Here is a 23,054-nt window from a genome sequence, read left to right on the forward strand (position 1 = left end):
TTACACAATCGGGAGAAGAAACTTAAATGCAGAATGTAGCATCCCATAGAAGTCTCAGATTAAGTTTTTTTTACATAATCCAATTGTTGTTGCAGAATTACATAATTAATCTCATTGTTGGTTGTGTAATTTTGTTCTTTTGACTCTTTTCTTTAGTTTCAGTATAAAAAAATGATCACAAAATGAGCAAACTGTCAAAGGCTGTATGCACATCAATAAATGTTGATATTCTAAATATTTATATAATATCGACTTTTCTGCTTACACAGAAATGCAGGAAAATGTCAGCTGAAAATAGAACATTAGGAATAATTGTACAGAATGTCAAATTATAGGGGTTTCAAGGACCTAGGGTGGTTAGTGTAACTACATACCTGAAGGCGTCCACACATGGGATTTTGATGCTGGTTTTCTTACTATGACTATTCCATTAAGCGAATCTTTAAAAATGCATTGAAACAAGCAAGATCACAACTGTCTTATCCTCATGTGTTCCCTCAGCTAACCTGAAGGAGCTAATCTCTCAGACGATGGTGAGTTGGGCTCAGGAGTGCACCATCCAGGACCCAGAGCTGGTGCGCATCATGTTTAGCCTGCTGAGGAGGCAGTACGATGGCATTGGAGAGCTGCTGCGCGCCATGAGAAAGAGCTACACCATCAGCGAAAAGTCTGTGCAGGATGCCATCAACCTGCTGGCCTCACTGGGCCAGATCCGCTCACTGCTCAGTGTCCGCATGGGTGAAGAGGAGGGCCAGCTCATGATCGATGGCCTGGGGTAAGGATACTCAGGAGAGTAATTGAAAAATCTATTTGTCCAGTGCAGGATTTAGGTTTGGGGTTACAGGAATAGTTCAGCCTCCATATCAAGACAGTAGGTAATTTTAAATAGGCATGCTTATGTGGTTTACGCATTATATGACATATATTATCATCTATAGATTAGTTTTTTGATTAAATGTTCTTTGAAATATTAGTGTTACCAACAGACATTGAAATGCTTCTTGATTCTCACAGGGACATCATGAACAACAAAGTGTTTTATCAGCATCCAAATCTGATGCGTGTTCTGGGCATGCACGAGACAGTCATGGAGGTCATGGTCAACGTGCTCGGAGGAGACAAGTCTAAGGTACATATGTTTTTGTAATGTAAAGTTGAGTCAGGAGCTGCTTAAAGAGAACCACATCTGCCAGGATAAGCTCAGAGTTTAACAGCTCACTTTTATAGTTTGGCACAGTCAGGTGTTGTACACTTTAGTAGTCAACCCCCATCTGCTCTAGTACTAAGAACTGTCTGTCAGTTGCAGCAGTCCCTGCTTAGGGCTTACGTGTCAGGGATGATGTAGCAAGAAGAGTAACTGTGCATATTGAATAAGTCTAAAACAGATGTCTTCAAGCTTCTTGTGACTAAACGTACAAACTTAAATTTTGGACAGTGTTACATCACCAAAGTTGCTGGGCAACCCTTTTTTTGATTTAGATTTTGTGAGGATATTATAGCGTACCTTTAAATATTTACAGCATTCACTTTCCCTCACTCTCAAACCCTATCCATTATGTACTGGGGTACATTTGGCATTACAGTCCCAAACACAGTGCTGTGTTTCCTGAGTGCATGGACGCACAGATTTTTTACACATTAGGATAGGACTAGAATATCTGTCCTTGTGAAATCAGAGTCGGGCAGGAAACAGTCAAGTTTCACAGTTTACTCGCTTACACTCACTTAAACTTAAAACTCACTTAAAATAATCTGTGCAGGTGCTGATCAAATGTGAGGTATTCGCTCAGCAGTCCAGCAAACCAGTGTGTTTACAGACATTCTGATTGGTATATAGCACCATAAGAAAAAACACTCTGGATTAAGGAAATTTGCAAAAATCATAAAAGCAAATAAATTCAATGTGTTTTATTTTAATTATTTAATTTATTTGTCATAGAGAAGATGGGCATTTTAATATACAGTGTACTTTTACACTGCTGCCATAAATAGCAATCATGCTTTAAGTTCCCCCTCATGGACAGCACTACACATGGACGCATTTGTTGACAAGATGATGACCTGGGAAGTGGGAAGCATGTTGGCTAAAAAGGCAGAGTAAAATCACAATGTCTGTGTTCCGCAGTTCTTGCAAGCAGCCTTGTGCACACTCCAGCAAAGTTACATAGTGCAGGAGTTGGTGTTCTCAGCCCAGAGTGTCAGAGACGCCATTCTCCCTATTACAAGTCAGTGTACCATGTTATTTTAAGGTAAAGTGGTCATTCATCTCAATTAACAATGAGTAAAAGATCCCATTACTTCCACAGTAATGTCCATTCACTCTTGATAAACTGTAGTGGAACACTTGAGGGTCAGGGCCAACCACTCTTGACGAAAGCTTTTTGGACCGTAGGCCTTCCCTGTAGCACAAGACCAGTCTGTCAGGAAAGTCTATCTGCATTAAAGTCACGGACTTCAGCAGACAGAGAACCTACCCACGTCTAACAACTTAATACCCTTAATGACTGAAGGGTTTTGAGAGAGGTGAGGGTGGGCTCTCAGGCCGGTCCTTTTTGGGCAGTGTTGGGTGACAGGTTGGTGATTTAGTGCCTGTGACCAACATGAGGTTGCTTTTTGGGGGTGGGGAACCTGGGGCACCGCATCACTCTGCCACTTCTCATTTCTCCTTGGCAGGCTCATTAAAGAGGCCTCTGCATGGGGAACATAGATTCCAGACACTGGGGCTGAGACCCGATACTCTCAGCATCCATATGAAATGCAAAACAAATGACTTGTACGCATGGCTGGGCTTATTTGCCTTGAAGGAAGAGTTGGTCAAAAAATAAAATGTACTCAATTTGTCCCCTGTCTCACATGTAATCGATCAGCCAAGATATGTATGTCTCTCAATTTTGCATCTTTAGTTTTGCACTTAAGCTTTAAGGTTTAAAAGGTGATATAGAAGTATTTTATTGTAGTATTGTTGTGTCTCTTTACAGACTTGTTGTTTTGGCTTAGAATGAAACATTAAGATCTTCCTTTTTGACGGAATTGTGTGGAAAAATACAATAAGTTCAGTTTACATCAGTGTCATGACTCACAGTCGTGTAGCCTAGGGCTGGGCGATATGGTAAAAATACTATATCATGATATTTAAAGACTTTTTTGCGATACATGATATTTATCATGATACATGTAATTGCAGAACATCACTAAAAACATCAGTAGCGACAGATTCTTATAAACTACCATTCAAACCCTTTCCCAGACTGAATACAGTGATTTATACTCAACATCTGCTGCTCTTTATCTAATTAAACCAGTCTAATTACACTGTTAGTAATGAAACCTGCACCTGATCAGTGTTCTTTAAGCAATAACAGTATCCTCAATATACTTATCACAATATAACAAAATTGATCACAATACGATAAAATATCAGTATATTGCCCAGCTCTAGTGTAGCCTAGTTTTCAACACTGTAATTAAAGGTCATTGCAATTATATTTTGCATTTATTCATGTGTCCTATCGTCTCTCTGTGTCCTTTAGGCGCAGTGTTCTGTTAGCAAGCTAAAGAGATTGTAGCCAGGTTAGCTCTAAGCTGTCCTTCCAGTCGTGTCCCCGGGCTCGGCTTGCACAAGTCTTACCGAGAAAAAAAATGATAAACTGTTGCTCTCCTTTCTGATGTGTGTTTATCTCCAGTTTGGTTTAGCTAAGGTAGCTCATTGGCTTTTGCCTTATTACGTGCTGACTTTGAGCTCCCCTCATATGGACACTAGCACAAGAAGAACAATGGACATGAGGTCTGGTTCGCATACCATCCAGTATATACACATAGGTGATGTGCTTCCCTCCAGTATCAACAACACCATATTCTCCTGAAGTGGCAGCTTGTTTTGCAGCTTTGAGTATCAATTGACTTTCAATAGTGGACTGGGTGTATGTGAATATTAGGGGCGTAAATAAAATGTAGTACAATATAAATATAATATAAACAAAACTGTTACATAACAGTTTGGGCTTTTGGAATTTGCCTCTTTTACAGCCCTGTTTTTGGTTATGCAAGATTTTCTTTTCAGATAGGAGACAACAGTGTTTGAGGTTCATGGTCAGTTTTCCATTTTAGGGCACCTTTAAATCATGGAAGCTTATATTACCACCATGTAAACTGCACACCTAAATCTTTGCTCTCTTACATCAAATCTATATATATAGATATATAGATATAAGCTTATAGCTACATTAACTTTGTAGCTCCAGTGCACACTAAAGAAGCAAACATCAATTTTAACACTATTTATTTAGTGTTGCTTTTACATTTTGTCCTGATCCTTTTACCTATTTTTACATTTTATAATAATGTTCATATAAATCTGGAAGGTTTCCGCAAGGGGAGTGATGTTGTCTCATCTTTCAGAGGTGGTTGGGAAGGATAGAATGTGTTCTCTTTTAGGGACATTAGGTGTGACAGAAAGAGGTAAAACGAGTGTCTTTATCTATCTGCAGGAGATTGCTTTCCCCAAAATGGTGGCCAGCTGCTGCCGCTTCCTGTGTTACTTCTGCCGCATCAGCCGTGAAAATCAGAAAGCTATGTTTGACCACCTGAGCTACCTGCTGGAGAACAGTAGTGTGGGACTGGGTAATTGCTCGGACACTCTCACACACACACACACACACACACACAGTGGGATCTTTAGAATGCGGGTCAGGATGAGCTGACTCACAGGGTGCTGTTGTGACTATGAGGAATGGCCCAGGCAGCTGAGACTGCCTGACTCTGCAGTAGACTTTTCCCTTCTCGCCGCATTTCAGCACTTTAATGCTCTACGAAGACTGAACGCTTCGCTTATAAGCCTTGTCACCTTTCCTTATCAGCTAGCAACACACCAGGGAGCCACATGATCAATAGCAGTGGGGGGTGGGGGGGGGGCACAAATATAGCATTACTGACACATATGTTGAGTGTACAAACCCTATTTCAAATGTTGTACTAAATGGACAGTGCATGATATGTACGTTTGAGTAGTAATGTGCTGTAGAATGCATCATGCTGGACACAGGCTGTACTTGCGGTATTTTAAATAACCTGCATATTTGTATTAATACTAAAATGATTATAGATTTAAGTATAAATAAATTAATCATTTGTGGTTTCAGTGCAAGCTCAACATATTCCTCAACATTATCTTTTAAATAGCTGAGGAAAGACCGCCATCTGCTGGTCAAAGTAGCACAAAGCGATTTTGGTCGAGCTATAACTGTTGTGTCCTTCCACAGCCTGTCCAGCCATGAGGGGCTCCACGCCACTGGATGTGGCTGCATCCTCAGTGATGGACAACAACAGTCTGGCCCTGGCTTTAGAGGAGCCAGACCTGGAAAAGGTAATACACATGATATGAACAGGTCAAAGAGGATTGTTTGTCATTTTAAGCCCCTCAAACAGAATGACTAAATCTGTTCAAATACAAAATTAAGACCAGCATGTGTCTTCATGAATATCAAAATGAAGACTCTGATGTCACTGTTACTATTTTTACATAATATATTACTTTTAGAAATTATATCAAAATATAGAAAAAAATATTGTATTTCTGCTATAACATTGTATGAAGTGTAATTATACAAAATATAATAATGCTAAGTACAATACAGTGTACTTAGCATTATACATAGTATTATACAGCATTTTTCTTCAAACTGGCGGGGTTGCAGAGTGGCATCGGCTGCGTTGTGAGGAAGCTACATCAATGCATATTTGTTTTTCCATCAGAGCAGAGCTCATTGGATCGTGTTTTAGACTAGATGAGAAAACCATTCCACTTCACTTCACTGCTGCAGTATCCAAAGTGCTCATGTTAGCAGGGTGGCCTTTACACAGGCATACTGCTTTTGTGACGTCTTGCAAATGCTATTGTGCTTGCTGCACATGTTTCTTTAAAAAGGTCACTGGAGACAGTTTTTGCTGCTTGCTGCAAACTACCTTCCTGTAAAATCCTCCGGTCCCATACCAGCGATCTTTGTGCTGAAAGTAACAGTCTTCAGAGCGCAGAGCTGCTAGCCTACTGATGCAGGCCCAGTTTCCCAAACGCTTTGTAGTATTAAGATCTTCTTAAATGGTAGAGAGATATTTAGTGTGATCCTCACTTAACCATCTTTGTGCTTAGATGTCCTATTTCACTTCACAAAGTATTTGGTGGGCCCTGAGTCAGACATTACCTTTACAGGCTGGTCCTGGAATTAAAACTTATGTATGTTTGTCCACATACGTTGTCCAGGTGGTGACATACTTAGCTGGCTGTGGACTCCAGAGCTGCCCAATGCTGGTAGCCAAGGGATACCCTGACATTGGCTGGAATCCCATAGAAGGAGAGCGCTACCTGTCTTTCCTCCGATTTGCTGTCTTTGTCAACGGTATGTCTGAACATCTTCCACATTATTCATAAGTTTCTGATTTTGTCTAATTCAAGAACTACTGAACAGAAAGTTGCCACTGCTTCAAGCCCCCATAACTGTTAGATAACTGCCTGCCTAAGTGTGTGCTCTTGTCACTTCAGGTGAGAGTGTGGAGGAGAACGCTAATGTGGTGGTGAAGCTGTTGATCAGGCATCCTGAGTGTTTTGGGCCAGCTCTGAGGGGAGAGGGTGGACAGGGTCTGCTGGCTGCCATGCTGGAGTCCATTAAGATCTCTGAAGATCCAGCACTAGACTTGCCCAGTCTCCCTGAAGGAACAGCCCCTGTGTAAGGCTCAAAAATGACCCCTGTCTCACCTCCATCGCATATACATGCTTTATCAAACAAAGGTTTGGAGGCTGTATACCTACAGTTACTATATATCCTTCACCAGAGACCAATTGAATATTTAAGAAAAACCTCTTTGCTGCATAAAATCATGTGGTACAATCTCCATAGAGAAACACTGCTGGCAGACTAAGTCATAGTAAGCTCTTTGCATTTCAGTGCAGCACTTGCCTTGCTAGAGCTGCCCTATTCAACTGTAAATAAATGCTCTACATTCATACATTCACAAATCAGCCATATAATTAAAGGCACTGTGAAGTGAAGTAAATGTTGAGATGTTGAGAACTGGAAATGGTAAGTTCTGAGGCTTATAATGCGCATTTAAACATCAGCCATGTCATTAAAAGCACTGATGTGAAGTGAAGTAAATCACATTGGAAGTGCCAAGTGCCAAGTGCCAAATTGTAAAGGCTTGGCAACTGGGTCAGAACATCTGCAAAATGGAAGGTCTTGCTGGTTGTTTCCAGTATGCAGTAGTCAAAACCTACCAACAGTGGTTCAAGAAAGGACAACAATAAATCAAATTATTTTGTGTAGTTGGTCACAGTTTACATTTGTTTTATTTGTTCAGAATTTTTTTTTTTTGCTTACCAAAGACCATAGTTTTGCTGAGTTTGTCTAGCCACAAAATCAGAGAACCAGTGTCAGCCTTTGAGTGTCTGATTCTATGTAGAGCATTTTCTGTCAATCTCTAACCTTTAAGCCAGTGAAGGCCACAGTAGTGATTCCTTGACTGTGATTAAGGGCTCACACTGTTTGTTTGTGTGTGACAGGGCTGGAGAGGACGGGGAGGAGGAAGAGGTTGCACACATGGGCAACTCCATCATGTCCTTCTACTCAGCCCTAATCGATCTGCTGGGACGTTGTGCCCCTGAGATGCATGTGAGTGCTCTCCTTCTGTTGTTACGTAACAGAGCATAAAGAGGGGGACAGGGTCGAAGCAGAATACTATGGACCATGTAATCCCACTGAACTGTGTGAACCATTTATAACATTGACTAGTTCTGTGGTTTCATCATGCATCGTGTGTGATAGGCATGCTCTTGTTTATGATGTTTAACAGTTAATCAACAAGGGCAAAGGTGAAGCTCTGCGTATCCGTGCCATCTTGCGCTCTCTGGTGCCTACCAAAGATTTGGTGGGAATCATTAGCATACCCCTCAAAATGCCGACGGTCAACAAAGGTTTGTCCTATTTTATAAACATCTTTCGGATGCCTGATTCTGACTGATACTACATTTCCCGTCATCATTTACCTTAGTATCTCGTATTACGTACAATTCATCATACCTTATTGTTTAAAAGACAAAAAGCCTTGTTCTTCTGTGATCTTTGATCACAGTGTAATGTCTTCTGTCCATTTGGTTAAGCCAGTGCTGAGAGTGGCATGGAAAAACATATTAAAAGCAAGAATCCTTTAGAATAACCAAATGGGGAACCTAGCCTTCTTTGGTCGACACCTTAAAGCAAAAAAATAAAAAAACAGTAATAGAACTGGTCAGATAGAGTGAGACATTGAAGAATTATGGGTAATGTGACAGCATTTTGACCAATTGCTTATAGTAATAGTTTGAAAACTATTGTGCATATTTATGCACAGCCTTCATATTAGTATAGCCATATTAGTAGAAAACTGTACTTATCTAAATTTTATCTCTTAAATTTGTAATATGTGTGGTGTATCTGTAAGCTAATTATTTGGCTGTTCTCTTACTTTCTTTCTTTTCACTCTTGCATTCTGGTGTACCCACTATCTAGATGGCAGTGTGACAGAGACAGACATGAATTCTAGTTTCTGGCCAGAGCACAAATCTCCAATGGTGCTCTTCTTGGACCGTGTCTATGGTATCGAGGACCAAAGCTTCCTTCTGAACCTGCTGGAGGTGGGCTTCCTGCCTGACCTGCGTGCCTCTGCCTCTCTGGACACGGTGAGTGACTCTAGAGACTTGTAGGTAGTGCAGCACTCCTCATATTTTGGAATAAATCATTGCTTGTGTTTTGAGGGCTTGTTTCACTCCTTCAGTGGGCCAAGAGGTTTTGGTATCTTGGTCACTTTCAGAATTCTGCTTCTGCTTAATTGATGACAGCCATGCCTGATCCCTGTCCAACAAGAGTTGCTTTGTAAACACCACACAAGGGTGTACATATGTGCAGTTGAAACTGTCATATTTACATCCATGCAAAGTATTGTCATATTTAATGTGTACCCAATGTAGGAAGATCTGTGGCTCCAAGAATGAGTGTAAAATGCAAATTATGTGTAAAAAAGCATGTCTAAGATTTTTTGTCACTGTTCTTAAACACATAAAAATATATATTAAGCCATTGTTAAGTTTTCTCTTCCCGGTGTCTCTTGGCTCATGTGCTGCTGTTTGTAGCTCATTTTTAGATGTGTCCAGATTGGTACATGTAACTGAAGGTGATTCTAAAATGACAAGAGTGAAGTTATAATAATGTTATATCCAGAATTCCAACCCTAAAGCACACAAAGAATATTGTAAATGTCATCATATCATGTTGTTTATAATTTAATACCTTCATATCCCCAAAATATGTGTAATATTGAATCTCGTGTTAAATATATTTAATTCTACATTGTATCTTTTTGTTGTATATGAAAAAACATATGAATGGTGGGGTTAAACATGTGCTACCTTTTCTTCAAACTAGGAGGTGCTGAGTACCACAGAGACAGCCCTGGCCATGAACAGGTACATTGGCTCTGCCGTGCTTCCACTGCTGACCCGCTGTGCCTCTCTCTTTGCTCATACGGAGCACTACGCTGCCCTTGTGGACTCCACGCTCCACACAATCTACCGGCTGTCCAAAGGCCGCTCACTCACCAAAGCCCAGAGAGACTCCATTGAAGAGTGCCTGCTTGCCATCTGCCAGTAAGAACTCCAGTTCAGTCTTTTGCAAGGAGTCTCTACTACACTAACTACATCAGTGAAACTGCTTGTTCCTCGTCTTGAACCAATGTGCTTTAATTGCTCTTCTCCTCAGGCACCTGCGGCCTTCTATGCTGCAGCAGCTCCTGCGCCGCCTTGTTTTTGATGTGCCACAGCTCACTGAATACTGCAAGATGCCCATAAAGGTTCTTTTATTATTGATCACGATGTATATGGGGAAATAATTCTTAGTATTGCATGTCACACATATCTTAGCACTATGACAGATATCTTTATTGCTTTATTGTGTGCTTTAAAACATCAGATTCTCAAACCTGCCTGGAGTAAAAGGGTTTTCAGTTATTTCAGCATTTAATACCAAGATTAAATCTCACATTAGTCTGACTGCAGATGCTTTAAAAATGATCATAGATAAGTGCCATGAATGACTAAAAGTTTCATAAACTGTGACTACAGTTTATCTCATCATAAATCAATTTATATATGTTTATTTTTTGCTTGCATTTCTTCAGATTTAAAATCTGTATTTCTGTTGATTGCAGTAATGCACTAGTTAGTCGTCTTTAGAGCTGTATAGAGTAATGTATGGCTCAGTGCCAGATGAGAAGTGGTAATGACATCTCTTCACACTTAACACTACACATATACGGAGACACACACATACACCTAGTACTCAACCAGGCTTTCAAATCACCCGAGGCAAGTATGGGTATGTGATTTGTCACCTCTGGTCCTTGGGTCTTGTGCAGTATTTGAGAACATATCAGTTTGCTTAGGAGTCTCAGCTGCATTAATAGAGCAACAGTGACCCACTACCCTCATTTTGTCAGTCTCACCCCAAACCAGTCAGCTGTGAGCATTAGCTAATGTCCATCAAGCACATGACCAACTACCCACATCTGAATACACCTAGATCAAATGAGTGTTCTGTCTTTCTATATTAATGTTTATTGTGAATTATATGTTGTATTGTGAATTATTTACCTAATGTAAATGAGGTTTTCTAGATCATAGAAGTGTTGGTACAGCTTTCTTTAACCCATATGTTTTCATGTTATTGCAGCTTTTGACCAATCACTATGAGCAGAATTGGAAATATTACTGCCTGCCGTCTGGCTTGGGCAGCTATGGCATGGCTTCCGAGGAGGAGCTCCACCTCACCAAGAAACTCTTCTGGGGTCTTTTTGATGCTCTCTCTCAGAAGGTACAGCACTCCCACTAACCCATCTAGATTATAAGCAGTTTATACAGGTGAATTTGTAGACTGTGTATAGAGATTACTTTAGTATCAATTCCATTTTTGTGCAAATGTAAACCAGTAAACCAAGTAAACCTGTCTCAAATAACTAAATCAAGTAAAGAAAACAATAAGGATTTTTTTTCCGTTTACAATAGCCTTCTTCTTTTGCAAGATATTGTGTGTATTCTAGGGCAGTCTAGCCTAGAACGTCTTTGGTGGAGTTACTCTGTTAAACATTAAGAGTCTGAGCAGAAGTCAGACGAAGAGTAATGAATCATTTACAGGCAATGACAACTCCTCTGCCATCAAGTGTATGATGCCCCTCAGCCTAAAACCCAAAATGCACTATCCTCTGATTATATAACCCATCCTCTGGAACCTGCCAGTTTTCTTCACAGTGCCTCCCTTTCCATTTCCCCTCCTACAGAAATACGATGCAGAGCTTTTCAAAATGGCCATGCCTTGTCTGAGTGCCATAGGTGGAGCTCTTCCACCAGATTACGTAGACACAAGCCCAACCACAACTTTGGTGAAACAGGTCTCTGTGGATGCAGAGGGCAACTTTGATCCCAAACCCATCAGCACTGCCAAGTAAGCACCAAGTGGAGGACACCAGCTATCAGCTTACCATATGTGTCGAGAGATAATTCTGTCTTGAATTTGACGGAATGCCACTGTTTTTCAGTATCTCCCTGCCTGAAAAATTGGAGTACATTGCCAACAAGTATGCTGAGCACTGCCATGAGAAATGGTCCTCTGAGAAGGTACTAAAGGCCCACGCTTGGAAGCATCATTGGCTTTCTATCAATAAACCTAAAAATTAGATGGTGGGCTAAATATCCACACCAGTATTGATAATAATGAACTTGTTATTCTTTTGGTTTGGTTATTATCTTGACGTTGCATTATATCCACCTGTCATTAACATACAGGTACAAACTTGATTAACTGAAATTGTGTTATATTAGTTTGTGAATGATTAAAAATTAGTGAACACAAGAGGCTGGATTTAGCACAAACTGTGGTTGCCTCTTCTAAAGGTAAAGGTGCACGTATTTGTCACTGTACACTGTACAGCGAAATGTGTCCTCCGCATTTAACCCATCTGGTAGTGAACACACACTCACACACACACATGTGTTAGGGGCACATGTGTTAGTACACACACACACCCAGAGCGGTGGGCAGCCAACTCCAGCGCCCGGGGAGCAGAGAGGGTAAAGGGCCTTGCTCAAGGGCCCAACAGTGGCAGCTTGCCGAGCCCGGGAATCGAACCCACAACCCTGTTATCGATATCCCGGTGCTCTAACCGCTGAGCCACCACTGCCCTATATCATATATTAGAGAAAGAGCACTGCTATGTATTGGAATATTTTGAAAATATTAAATATTAAAAAGTCTTTAGTTAATCTAGGTCAGTAAACAGGAATATGTTAGTGAAATGTGTTGTCCTGGTTGGCTGATTGACTTTACTGTTTAATATGTGTGACAGCTGATGGAATGAGAGCTCACTTCAGCCTGTAATGTATGTTTGTGCCTCAGCCATTCAGCCTTTTCACTCTAGGCTCTGTAGAACTGTATGAATGTTTGTTCAGTTTTGTGCCACATCTAAATCATTGTGTCTTCTGATAGTTTGCACTCGGCTGGACTGCAGGGGAAAAGGTGAATGACCAAGCCAAAACTCATCCTCTGCTGAAACCGTACAAAGCACTGAGTGAGAAGGTACCATGTGCTTCTCTAACTTCTGCTACAGAGCACTCATCCTCAGAGCTGTACTAATGTACTACTGTACTAATCTTCATTAATCTGTGTGTTGGAATTTGGCCAGGAGAGGGAAACTTATCGCTATCCAATAAAGGAGTCTCTGAAGAGCATGTTGGCCATGAGCTGGAACATTGAGAGGACCAAAGAGGGAGATGCCATGTTCCAGCAGCGTGAGACAGACAAACAGCTCAAGACGACAGAGTCTTCCCAGGTAGTCAAGTGTTTTTGAGGACACACTGAGAACAAACTGCAACACATTCTGAGATATGCTCTTACAAACTTGCTTCTTGTGCTATTTTCAAAGGGCGGTGGGTTTAATCCAGCTCCTGTGGATTTGGATAATGTCATTCTATCCAGAGAGATACAAGTAAAGTTTTGGAATGCAAATATTGTTTTCAGTGCTTACTGTATGAATCACAACTGTACTTTTTAAAGGTGCCATAGAATTCATTTATTAAGTATTTTAAGTTGTTATTTGATGTATAAATAGCTAGTATGTGACTTTGGTTTGCAGCCCTATTTACAACCTTGTTATTATCTTTTTTAATCTTTTGCATTTATTAGCTGGTTTATGGTACTGCAGTAAAACACATTAGCCACATAGCATAGACTAGCCTAGCCTAGGATTTAACACTGCAACAAGAACTTTTTTATTATATTCTATATAAGTATTATCCAAATAATGTTACTGTACTCTGTGGGTCCTATTGGTGCACCTGACAAGCTTCTATGCCTTTGCCTTTGTGACCTGTGACTCTCCTTCGAGCAATGCTTCACCCAGTCAGCATTAGCTTCTAGCCTTATAATTTTCCATTCTAGTGCACCTTTAAATAATGTATTGTTATTTTTATTATATATTGCCCTACAGAAGTATGTCTTTCAAACTGCATATGTTGTGTGTTCCACAGAGTATGGTAGAGACTGTAGCAGAGAATTACCACAATATTTGGGCAAAGAAAAAGAAAATGGAACTCAGTAGCAAAGGTAATAGTGTATTCCTGGATACTTGCTTGTTGTATGTAATGTTTAACAGTTAGCTACATAAGCTGTGTTTTTATTTGCAGGAGGGGGAACTCATCCTTTACTGGTGCCGTATGATACTCTGACAGCTAAGGAGAAGTACAGAGACAGAGAGAAGGCTCAAGAGCTCTTCAAATTCCTGCAAGTCAATGGATACGCAGTTAGCAGGTCTGTGTTTCTGTAAGCTTTGCCCCTTCTAGTGTGTACTGGTATCCATGTACATTGCCTGAATGCACTGCTGTTGATCTACTGTATTTTACCATGACAGTGAAGTTCTTATCCTCAAAATAGTCAGACACTTGTGAATTTACCAGTGCTGATGATTTTCTCTTTGTTTGATAGAGGTTTCAAAGACATGGAGCAGGACTCTTCCTCAATGGAAAAGAGGACTGCCTACAAGTTCCTTAAAAGGCTGCTGAGCTACGTGGACTCTGCACAGGAGTTCATAGCACATCTTGGTGAGTTGATCTACTAAGCGATGATCTCTTAGCCCCTTTATGCAGCAAGGCTTAATACATGCTAGGGTGTATTATTCAGTAACTACAGAGACTTCAGTACAAACTGGTGAGGCTATTCTTTGGTAATAGAAGTTTGTAGTAATACTTTTGGCCTGATGGTGGGCCATAGGCTTTTTAGGGAGTAAAAGCTTACAAAGAATGTAAAAAAATAAAGTTATGCAAATGCAGAACAGAGCAGTTGTTCTTATAAACACTTATCTTTGCTAACTGTTTATAGAGGCCATGGCCACCAGTGGAAAAACAGACAAATCTCCTCATGAACAAGAGATAAAGTTCTTTGCAAAGGTAAGGATATGCACCCAAGCTTGCTACTTCTACTTTTCTTTGACATGCTTTGGATGCACACTTTTATTGCCACAATATTAACTAAACATGCTATAATGTTTATGTCCCTTCCCCTGCATTGTAGGTTCTGCTGCCCCTGATTGATCAGTACTTTAAGAACCACTGCCTCTACTTCCTGTCCTCCCCCAGCATCAGTTTGAGCAGCAGTGGCTATGCTTCTAACAAGGAGAAGGAGATGATCACCAGGTTCAGCATCTTATTGTAGCCTCTAATGGCACATGTGCTTGTAATCATAAGATAATGGTTGTATGACAGACTCATAATGATATTATAATGACGGTAGTATGGCTAAATAACATTTCATTAAAACATTTTCATCTTTTCCCCACAGTCTTTTGTTCACTTTCCCACACTCTGCTCTTGTTTCTTTAGTCTCTTCTGTAAGCTGGCATCTCTTGTCAGGCATAGGATTTCTCTGTTTGGTAAGAACATTCACATTTTGATCATATTGAGCATCTGTTATGTTGTGGGCAAGTAATCTAACTACACCACTCCTCCTTTTCTAGGAAGTGATTCTGCCACAATGGTGAGCTGTCTGCACATCTTGGCCTGTTCACTGGACTTCAGGTAGGTGTAAGTCCATACAGGTGTGGCAGTTCTGTAGCCTTGTTGCATGAACTTGTAATGACATATTAATTTGACTTTGATGACTTCTAGCCTAATTAACCGGAGATCAGTTTAAAATATATAAATCAGTGCTGTTTGGTTTTTTGTAATCTGTCATTTCTAGGTATTACGTAGATAGTAGCGTTATATGAAACTTTGTAGGTCTGACAGTCTGAAACCTTTTGTAGGACAGTGATGAAGTCTGGCTCAGAGCTGGTGAAGGCAGGAGTTAGGACATTCTTTGAGAATGCAGCAGAAGACCTGGAAAAGACTATGGAGAACCTGAAGCTGGGAAAGCTGGGCCAGTCCCGAACCCAGATGAAAGGAGTTGCACAGATCATTGTCTACACCTCAGTGGCCCTGCTGCCTATTCTTACTGCTCTTTTTCAGCATGTCACGCAATACCAGTTTGGTGTGGATTTGCTGTGTGAGTGAACGGTTGGTTAAACATCACAGATACAAGTCCAGAGACATCGAAATTTAAAAAAAAAAAAAGATGATATTGTATTTTTGTTGCGAACAACGGGGTGTATTACACAGGTTTAAATTTTATAATAATAACCATAAATAAAAATCATCAGTAGGTGATTTGAATATGTTCCTTATTTTCTGACCTCACATTGTGTTTCAGTGGACGATGTTCAGCTGTCCTGCTATCGCATCCTAACCAGCCTCTACTCTTTGGGAACTGGCAAGAACACCTATGTTGAGAAGTATTGGACCTTTCTCATCACCTTGGTGATGGAGTGTTTGTGTTCATCCTTTTACTTGATCTAATGCTTAGTGTTTATATCTGAACAGACAGCTTCCTGCACTGGGGGAGTGTTTGGCCACTCTTGTGGGTGCCATGCCTGTGGCTTTCCTGGAGCCTGATCTAAACATGCACAACCCCTGCTCTGTGTTCAACACAAAAACACCCCGAGAGAGAGCAAGTGAGTGTCCATATCAAATCCACTGGTCTGGCTGGGAGCGTAAAAGAGCATAATTGAATTCCCACCTCTCTAAGTGGGTAGGATGGCCCATTCACTAATGACTAAACTGAAGGGGAAATTTAATTGAAAAAAACTTTGCTGTTGTTGTCATCAGTATGACATGTTTGAATAATGTCTGCTTCCAGTTCTGAGCATGCCTGACACTGTGGAGGAAATGTGTCCTGAGATGCCTAGTCTAGACGGCCTCATGAAAGACATCCATGACATCTCAGAATCTGGAGCACGGTACACTGAGATGCCACACATCATCGAGGTCGTCCTGCCCATGCTGTGTAGCTATCTGTCTTACTGGTGGGCAAAAGGCCCTGAGAACTCACCCAGTGATGTAAGCTGCTGTACCACCGTCACCTCTGAGCATCTCAGCCTCATCCTGGGAAACATCCTCAAGATCCTCAACAACAACCTGGGCATTGACGAAGCTTCCTGGATGAAGAGGATTGCAGGTGGGTGCTGTGTGATGTCTGTGAGTGTAACAGAAGTCCATTAAAGAGGACTTTTTCTTAATACTTGGCTGTAACTTGGTAATACATTGCATCAGTGAGTCAAATGTTTCTGATTCTTATTCTTCTATTCAGTGTACACTCAGCCAATCATTAGCAAGGCAGGTGCAGACCTCTTGCGAACTCACTTCCTTCCCACGCTGGAGAAGCTGAAAAAGAAGACAGTGAAGGTGGTGGCTGAAGAGGAACTGCTGAGGGCTGAGACCAGAGTTGATACTCAGGAAGCCGAACTGCAGATTCTGGATGAATTTGCTGTCCTCTGCAGGGATCTGTACGCCTTTTACCCCATGCTCATCCGCTATGTGGACAACAACAGGTATCATGACCGTTGTCTGGAGAAGCATTTTGTCAGAAATCCTGCATTTTACCATTAGATCCCCTTACAAACTACACAGCTCTCATACTAATGTTTACCATATAACTGCTAGCAACTTGTTGATGTTGATAATTAAAAGTGTCATTCATGAAGAAATCAGCATTTAGTACTATGGACAACTACCAAACTCGCTGTTTTTACATATCAACACAACAAAAAACAAGCTCAAATAAAATATTTAATGAATCAGCACATTTGAAAAATGACTACTTCTACTTCTAACCAGGTCCAAGTGGCTGAAGAAACCTCATGCAGATTCAACAGAGCTGTTTAAAATGGTGTCAGAGATTTTCATTCTCTGGTGTAAATCTCATGTAAGTTCTCAGTATATTTTCTATGTAAAAGACGATGTTCTGATTTTTGACTCCATGTTCTTACAAAAACATTTGCATCTTCACTCATAGAATTTCAAAAGAGAGGAGCAAAACTTTGTGGTGCAAAATGAAATCAACAACCTAGCCTTCCTTACTGGAGATAGCAAGACTAAGATGTCAAAGGTAAGGATTGACAGGCACACATGTAAACTGGACTTCTGCTTAAGGAAAAGGTTTGGATGATAAATTAAATAAACATGATTGCATGAGATGCTAGGCTGATGTTGTTAACAAATTGTGGACATAGACTACCTGATAATTCATCTGCCAGATACTCCCAGAAAACACTGGGTTAGAAAAACAAGTAAAGCAGTATTTACAAAACTAATGACTGAGCTACATCAGAACGATTGTAAGAAATGCTACTTGCTAATCCTTTTAGTCTAGAGGTCTGCATGTTCAACAGCAGCACAACAATGAACCAGTGACTGCACTGCTGCAACTGCTGCTGTAAGGACAGGTTTCTCATTCTAGTAGTAGCACACTAACATACATACCTAAACACATATAAGGACCTAAAGCATTTTCCTCTAGCACAACATGCTAACTTTGCTAACTGCTGATGAACGACTTCTGAATTTCTGTACAATTAGCCTTACTCAGAAAGTGTTAAAATCTTTTGTTATTACAAGTTCCATTTCTCTATATGTACAGTTTGTTATTGATGTACCTCTCCACCCCCTTTTAAATGCATCTGTCAGGTCTTCTTATCAGGACTGTTTATAAATCAGCTCTTAAACAAAATTCACTGCATAAACTGCAAGTTTAATTAGAGAGACAACCCAGTGTCATCAAAACAAGCATGATGAAAAGGTTCGACACAAAGGTCAAGTAATTATGCTGATGTTTCTTATGTTTACTTTTATGCAGGTAAACAAACATGGCAGGTAAACAATGATGATAATAGTGATGTGATTGTGTGGTTTGTACCAGTCAGGAGGCCAGGATCAGGAGAGAAGAGGGAAGAAGAGAAAAAGGGAATTGTACTCTGTTCAGACATCCCTGATTGTATCTGCTCATAAGAAGTTGCTGCCCATTGGTCTTAACATGTGCACCCCTGGAGATCAGGAGCTCATTTCTCTGGCCAAGATCCGTTACTGTCTGGTGAGTATCAGTCTTTATATTGAATCCAGTCTGGTCACTCACTATTCCATGTTCAATACACTTTAGAATGACTCCTTTTGAGAAGTCATGTGTACCCCTTGGTGAATCTTTATCTGACTGCCTTTCATAGAAAGACACAGATGATGAAGTGAAGGATCACCTGAGGCAGAACCTCCATCTTCAGGAGAAGGTACAACAAGATACAGAAACAAAATTTTTACATCTTCAAAAATAGTAGATGCAAGAAAAGGAGAATTGTAAAAATGTAAAAACACTATTCACACTATTCACTGATTAGTAATCAAATTATCTATCTTCATAATGGGATATTAAAACTCATCTGTTTGTGTTGTAGACAGAGGACCCAGCAGTGCAGTGGCAGCTGAACCTCTACAGGGATGTGGAGGTGAAGAGCGAGGAGCATCCAGATGCTGAACACAGTGTAGAGAGAATACAGGGCATCTCAGCCGCCGTGTTCCATCTGGAGCAGGTTAGGGAATCTTCACAAACCCATGAATACATGGCAGTGACTGTTCACTCAGTACACTTTTACCCAATTCTGTGAATCTCTATAAAACAAACAAGCGCTTGTCGGTGTCAGGCTCCATCACTCACTCTAGTGCAGTTTTATTTTGGAGCAGTGCAGTGAATACTTTTTGTAAATGGGATTTGAGAGTGTAAAGAACTTTCTTAAACTTAAAGGTTCTCCACCACAGCAGGCTGCAATAATGCTTCAGTGAGTAGCGTGGAGTAGTTAGTAGTTTAGTGAGTAGTTTTCTATTATTTTTGTTAATATTATTATTTCTACTATTTTATGAAATACTCATTTAATGCCATTCAAATATTTGTTGTCATTTCTTCATTGACTTTGAATGTGTGCTTATAGCGCAGATTGCTGTATGTTAATCCACTGACAGTGGTGCAATATATGTTTATATATATTTAGTCCACATGGTCCACAAAAGGCTAGGAACCCCTCTTTCACAAAGTTTCCATACCAATCAAACATTCTCCCTAGAACTGTGCATCCAAGCCAGTTACAGCATTGATAAATCTTCTTCTTAAGGGGGGTGCTGTGCTATTGCTAAGATGTTCACTTCAGTAATTTTCCCCTCAGGTGGAACAACCTCTAAGGAATAAGAAACTGGTGATGCAGAAACTGCTGTCCAAGCAACGCAAGCGTGCTGTGGTCGCCTGTTTCCGCATGGCGCCGCTGTATAACCTGCCTAGGTAACCATTCTGAAACCTTTTTCATTTCACCTACGAAACTGCATCATCACTAGAGATGTCTGCTTTGTCATGTTGTAGGCACATATAGAAATGTAGAATACATACAGTGTCTTCAAGCTGTCACTTTCCTTTTTCTGTGTTACCCCTGATCAGTACCTGGTGTCCTTCTCATGTGGCATACTCTTTATCTCTGATTTACTTTAGAATATCTGTCAAACATATCAAATTGCACTGTGTGCACATTTGATTTGTTATATGTAGTCCTCTTTCCTATTTGCATAAAAGTGTGGGTACATTTTTTGGAATATGACCTAGTTGGTGTTTTCATACACCTACTTCCTAGTCCTAAAACGTCTTCCTCTTTGTTGTCTCCACAATACACTTCAGATACAAAAATAATAATTACTTCCTGAATGGCTATGGGTACGTTTGGCTGGAAAAGGTGTACCAAACCTCCAGCTTTGACCGTCTGTTCTCCATGCTAACGGTAATGTGAGCTTAAATGCCCTCATGTTCCCAACATCTTCCTCCAGTCCATTTTCCAACCTAAGGACTGAGCACAAGCATTCAATTTCTGCTTCTGAATGGTCACCTTCCAGTTTCATGTGCTCTCTGATGCTGTTACATTAATGATGACTTCAACCTGGGAAAAGAACCCACTTTACAGATAGCTAATATGAAGAAGAATCAGACAATGTAACTTTAAAATTTGGGACTGGATATATAAACCTGCGTCCAGCCTTTTATACAGTCAACTCCTTAAACTGCAGCCTTTAAATATTGTGTTACTAATTTTTTTATTATTCAGTACCTGCTGATATTGTATCTGTGCTAATTTCCTGGGTTTCAAGGTGGCCAGTCAGATGAGGCCATGGGCCGTACATTCCTCTCACCACACCCCACCCGAATGCACCTACTTTCCTTCCTTCACATTGTTGCCCTCCCTCCTTCCCTGCCTCTTTTCCGTCCTAACCTCCCCCCTCTCCCCCCCTCCGACTCTTCAGGCATCGCTCTATTAATCTCTTCCTCATGGGCTATCAGAAACTTTGGATAGTAGCTGAGGAGTACTCCTTTGAGGAGAAGCTAGTGCAGGACCTGGCAGTAAGTACTGGGCCGGCCTCAGCGCTGCCCCGTGTGCCGTGTGTGCCTGCTGTTTGCCCCTCGGCCAGCGCCTTGCCTGCCGAAACGCGGGAGCGCAACCACGCCCGCCTCGCGCTGTCCTCCCGGCCCGCGTTTGGCTCCCTCGGTTGTGTGGCATTCTACAGACAGAGGCACAGCAGACAGGCCCTGCATGAGTTTCGGCTGAGCCTCAGCCCTCGCCACCTCTCTAGAGCAGTCTATCTCAGCACAGCAGTGGTAAGAGGGGCGGCCGCGCCCTACCGCCCTCTGCCGCTCTGTTTGGGTATCGTCTTTCTTTCGTAAGTCTGGTACTGTAAATTGTGAGAGTCGGTGGCATGTTCACCTCATCTAGAAATCATGTCTCTGTGTAGGTACAGGCAGTTCAGTTGCTATCTGAGTCACTAAATGAATCTTAAAGGGCCCATATTAGGGCTGGGTGATATGGGGAAAATTATGTTAGCTTTTTGAAAAAAAAAAGCATTTACATTACCCACATCAATTCCCAAATGGAGCTTATGATCAAGACTTATATTGCAAAATCATCCAACATTGATACATCCAAACATCTTAAGAACATCTGTGATTGGTCAAGAGGCACGCATCACACAGTAACACATTGATTGATTAACTCCATTGACTTTTGTTGTAGCAGTATTTTGAAGGCTACACAATTAACATGTCATGTAAAAACAAATCATAAGACAAAGAACAGACAAAGAAAATTAGCCACCCTGCGTGTTTAAGGTGGTGTTAACTTCAGGCTCCTGCAGATGGTGTTGCACGAGGATGCTCGGGCTATAAATACCTGTGGGTTTGTGATGGCAAGAGGTGATACAGTACAGTGAATCTTGCTGGACGTGTGAAAAACGGGTTGCAAAGCACATGTTAATCACTGGCAGAAAGGAGAGATTGCATTTGGGCATGCCGAAGGCCATAGTGTGAAGGAAGAAACTGAATTTGCAGGTGTTTTGAAGCGCACGCTCATACTGGTCTACCAGCAGTGGCAGAAATCCCAGTCTTCCCATGGAACTTCTCGCCATTCTTGATGCAGAAGTGAGCAAAGGCCATTTGTGTACCACTCTGCTCCATAGTGTTTTTTAGAAATTGGTTGTGAAGGACCTACGTTGTCTTTTAGAAGCAATTGCTTGGAGGCAAAGTGATTTAGTTCATTAATTTTGTCTTTATGCCACAATTCTCATTAGAATTTCCTCTTTTCAGTTTGTGAATCCTGTCACACATCTGGAAGGTATTTATAGCCTGATCATACTCGTGCATTGCCATCTGCAAAAACCTGAAGTTACTATCACCTATAACATGCAAGGTGGCTAATTTCTTGTCCAGGGAGCTTATATTGTGCAGGGTTTCTTTTCTTGAAGTCAGCATTTGAGTAGTTACAATTCGGTTCACTTACATTTTTCAATTCATTGCTTAGAATTCAGGTTTTTCTTTTGTTCAAAAACGATCTCTCTTCTGATTGGCCTTGTATTTAGCCTCATTCAATTCCATTGCAAGGCTATACAATGATACCTTAGCCTACCAACATTCAGAAACTGCATGTTTAATTGTTTTCCCCACATCTTCCAGTCTGATAGCTTGGCTACAGCTTTTCTTGCAGTAACAACACTCCTTATCACTTCAGCCACTGCTGTAGGCTAAATGGACGGTCACATTGAAAGCGACATCACAACCATGATGAATTCAAAACGGGCTGTTTTTGCAGCTTAATCTCTGCATGTAGACTATAATCTGTGAAGCGAATATTCTGTTTTGAAAGTTTAACAACTTTTAAATAGTACATCAACCTCGAAGGCAAGGGAAATAATTATATTTTTCATTGTATGGGCTCTTTAAAAGTGGACATTAACATTAGGACATTTATCGAAACGTTTGGTTTTAAGCAAATAAATATATAACACTAAAAGCTGGAGCATTACCCAAACCTGCCACTTTTTCATGTGCAGTGTTTTGAAGTACAGACTGATACTAACTAATTAACCACAGCAAAAATGGTTTAACATTGTAAAAACTCCAACTGAATTTGCGATTATCACTATACATCTCTGCACTGCACTGCCATTTTCATTGCTGTATGACCAAACTATTATGCATGTCTTCCATGAGCTGGTCATTGACCCCTAATGGCGCCATCCCTTGGACACACAGTCCTGGAGCATCACA

General features: G+C 40.9%; 1 protein-coding gene across 3 annotated transcripts in view; it reads left to right on the forward strand.

Annotated features, from left to right (window-relative positions):
- Positions 1–23,054, forward strand: part of ryr3 (ryanodine receptor 3) — an 86,289-nt gene that overhangs the window by 46,902 nt on the left and 16,333 nt on the right. For all 3 annotated transcript variants that reach the window (XM_072684717.1, XM_072684733.1, XM_072684727.1), the window contains 36 exons: positions 502–775; positions 1,015–1,129; positions 4,488–4,620; positions 5,259–5,362; positions 6,257–6,392; positions 6,536–6,719; positions 7,553–7,661; positions 7,843–7,963; positions 8,538–8,707; positions 9,450–9,670; positions 9,783–9,873; positions 10,752–10,892; positions 11,356–11,519; positions 11,614–11,692; positions 12,561–12,650; positions 12,757–12,903; positions 12,997–13,059; positions 13,601–13,676; positions 13,757–13,880; positions 14,055–14,170; positions 14,448–14,515; positions 14,640–14,761; positions 14,948–14,997; positions 15,082–15,142; positions 15,370–15,608; positions 15,813–15,894; positions 15,983–16,113; positions 16,299–16,616; positions 16,749–16,989; positions 17,276–17,363; positions 17,454–17,546; positions 18,357–18,527; positions 18,658–18,717; positions 18,883–19,017; positions 19,645–19,757; positions 20,762–21,113. In XM_072684717.1, coding sequence (XP_072540818.1) covers positions 502–775; positions 1,015–1,129; positions 4,488–4,620; positions 5,259–5,362; positions 6,257–6,392; positions 6,536–6,719; positions 7,553–7,661; positions 7,843–7,963; positions 8,538–8,707; positions 9,450–9,670; positions 9,783–9,873; positions 10,752–10,892; positions 11,356–11,519; positions 11,614–11,692; positions 12,561–12,650; positions 12,757–12,903; positions 12,997–13,059; positions 13,601–13,676; positions 13,757–13,880; positions 14,055–14,170; positions 14,448–14,515; positions 14,640–14,761; positions 14,948–14,997; positions 15,082–15,142; positions 15,370–15,608; positions 15,813–15,894; positions 15,983–16,113; positions 16,299–16,616; positions 16,749–16,989; positions 17,276–17,363; positions 17,454–17,546; positions 18,357–18,527; positions 18,658–18,717; positions 18,883–19,017; positions 19,645–19,757; positions 20,762–21,113 — 4,982 coding nt within the window. The remainder of the gene's footprint in view (positions 1–501; positions 776–1,014; positions 1,130–4,487; positions 4,621–5,258; positions 5,363–6,256; positions 6,393–6,535; positions 6,720–7,552; positions 7,662–7,842; positions 7,964–8,537; positions 8,708–9,449; positions 9,671–9,782; positions 9,874–10,751; positions 10,893–11,355; positions 11,520–11,613; positions 11,693–12,560; positions 12,651–12,756; positions 12,904–12,996; positions 13,060–13,600; positions 13,677–13,756; positions 13,881–14,054; positions 14,171–14,447; positions 14,516–14,639; positions 14,762–14,947; positions 14,998–15,081; positions 15,143–15,369; positions 15,609–15,812; positions 15,895–15,982; positions 16,114–16,298; positions 16,617–16,748; positions 16,990–17,275; positions 17,364–17,453; positions 17,547–18,356; positions 18,528–18,657; positions 18,718–18,882; positions 19,018–19,644; positions 19,758–20,761; positions 21,114–23,054) is intronic.

This window comes from Salminus brasiliensis, chromosome 1 (genome assembly GCF_030463535.1).
Source record: "Salminus brasiliensis chromosome 1, fSalBra1.hap2, whole genome shotgun sequence".
Taxonomy (NCBI): Eukaryota; Metazoa; Chordata; class Actinopteri; order Characiformes; family Bryconidae; genus Salminus; species Salminus brasiliensis.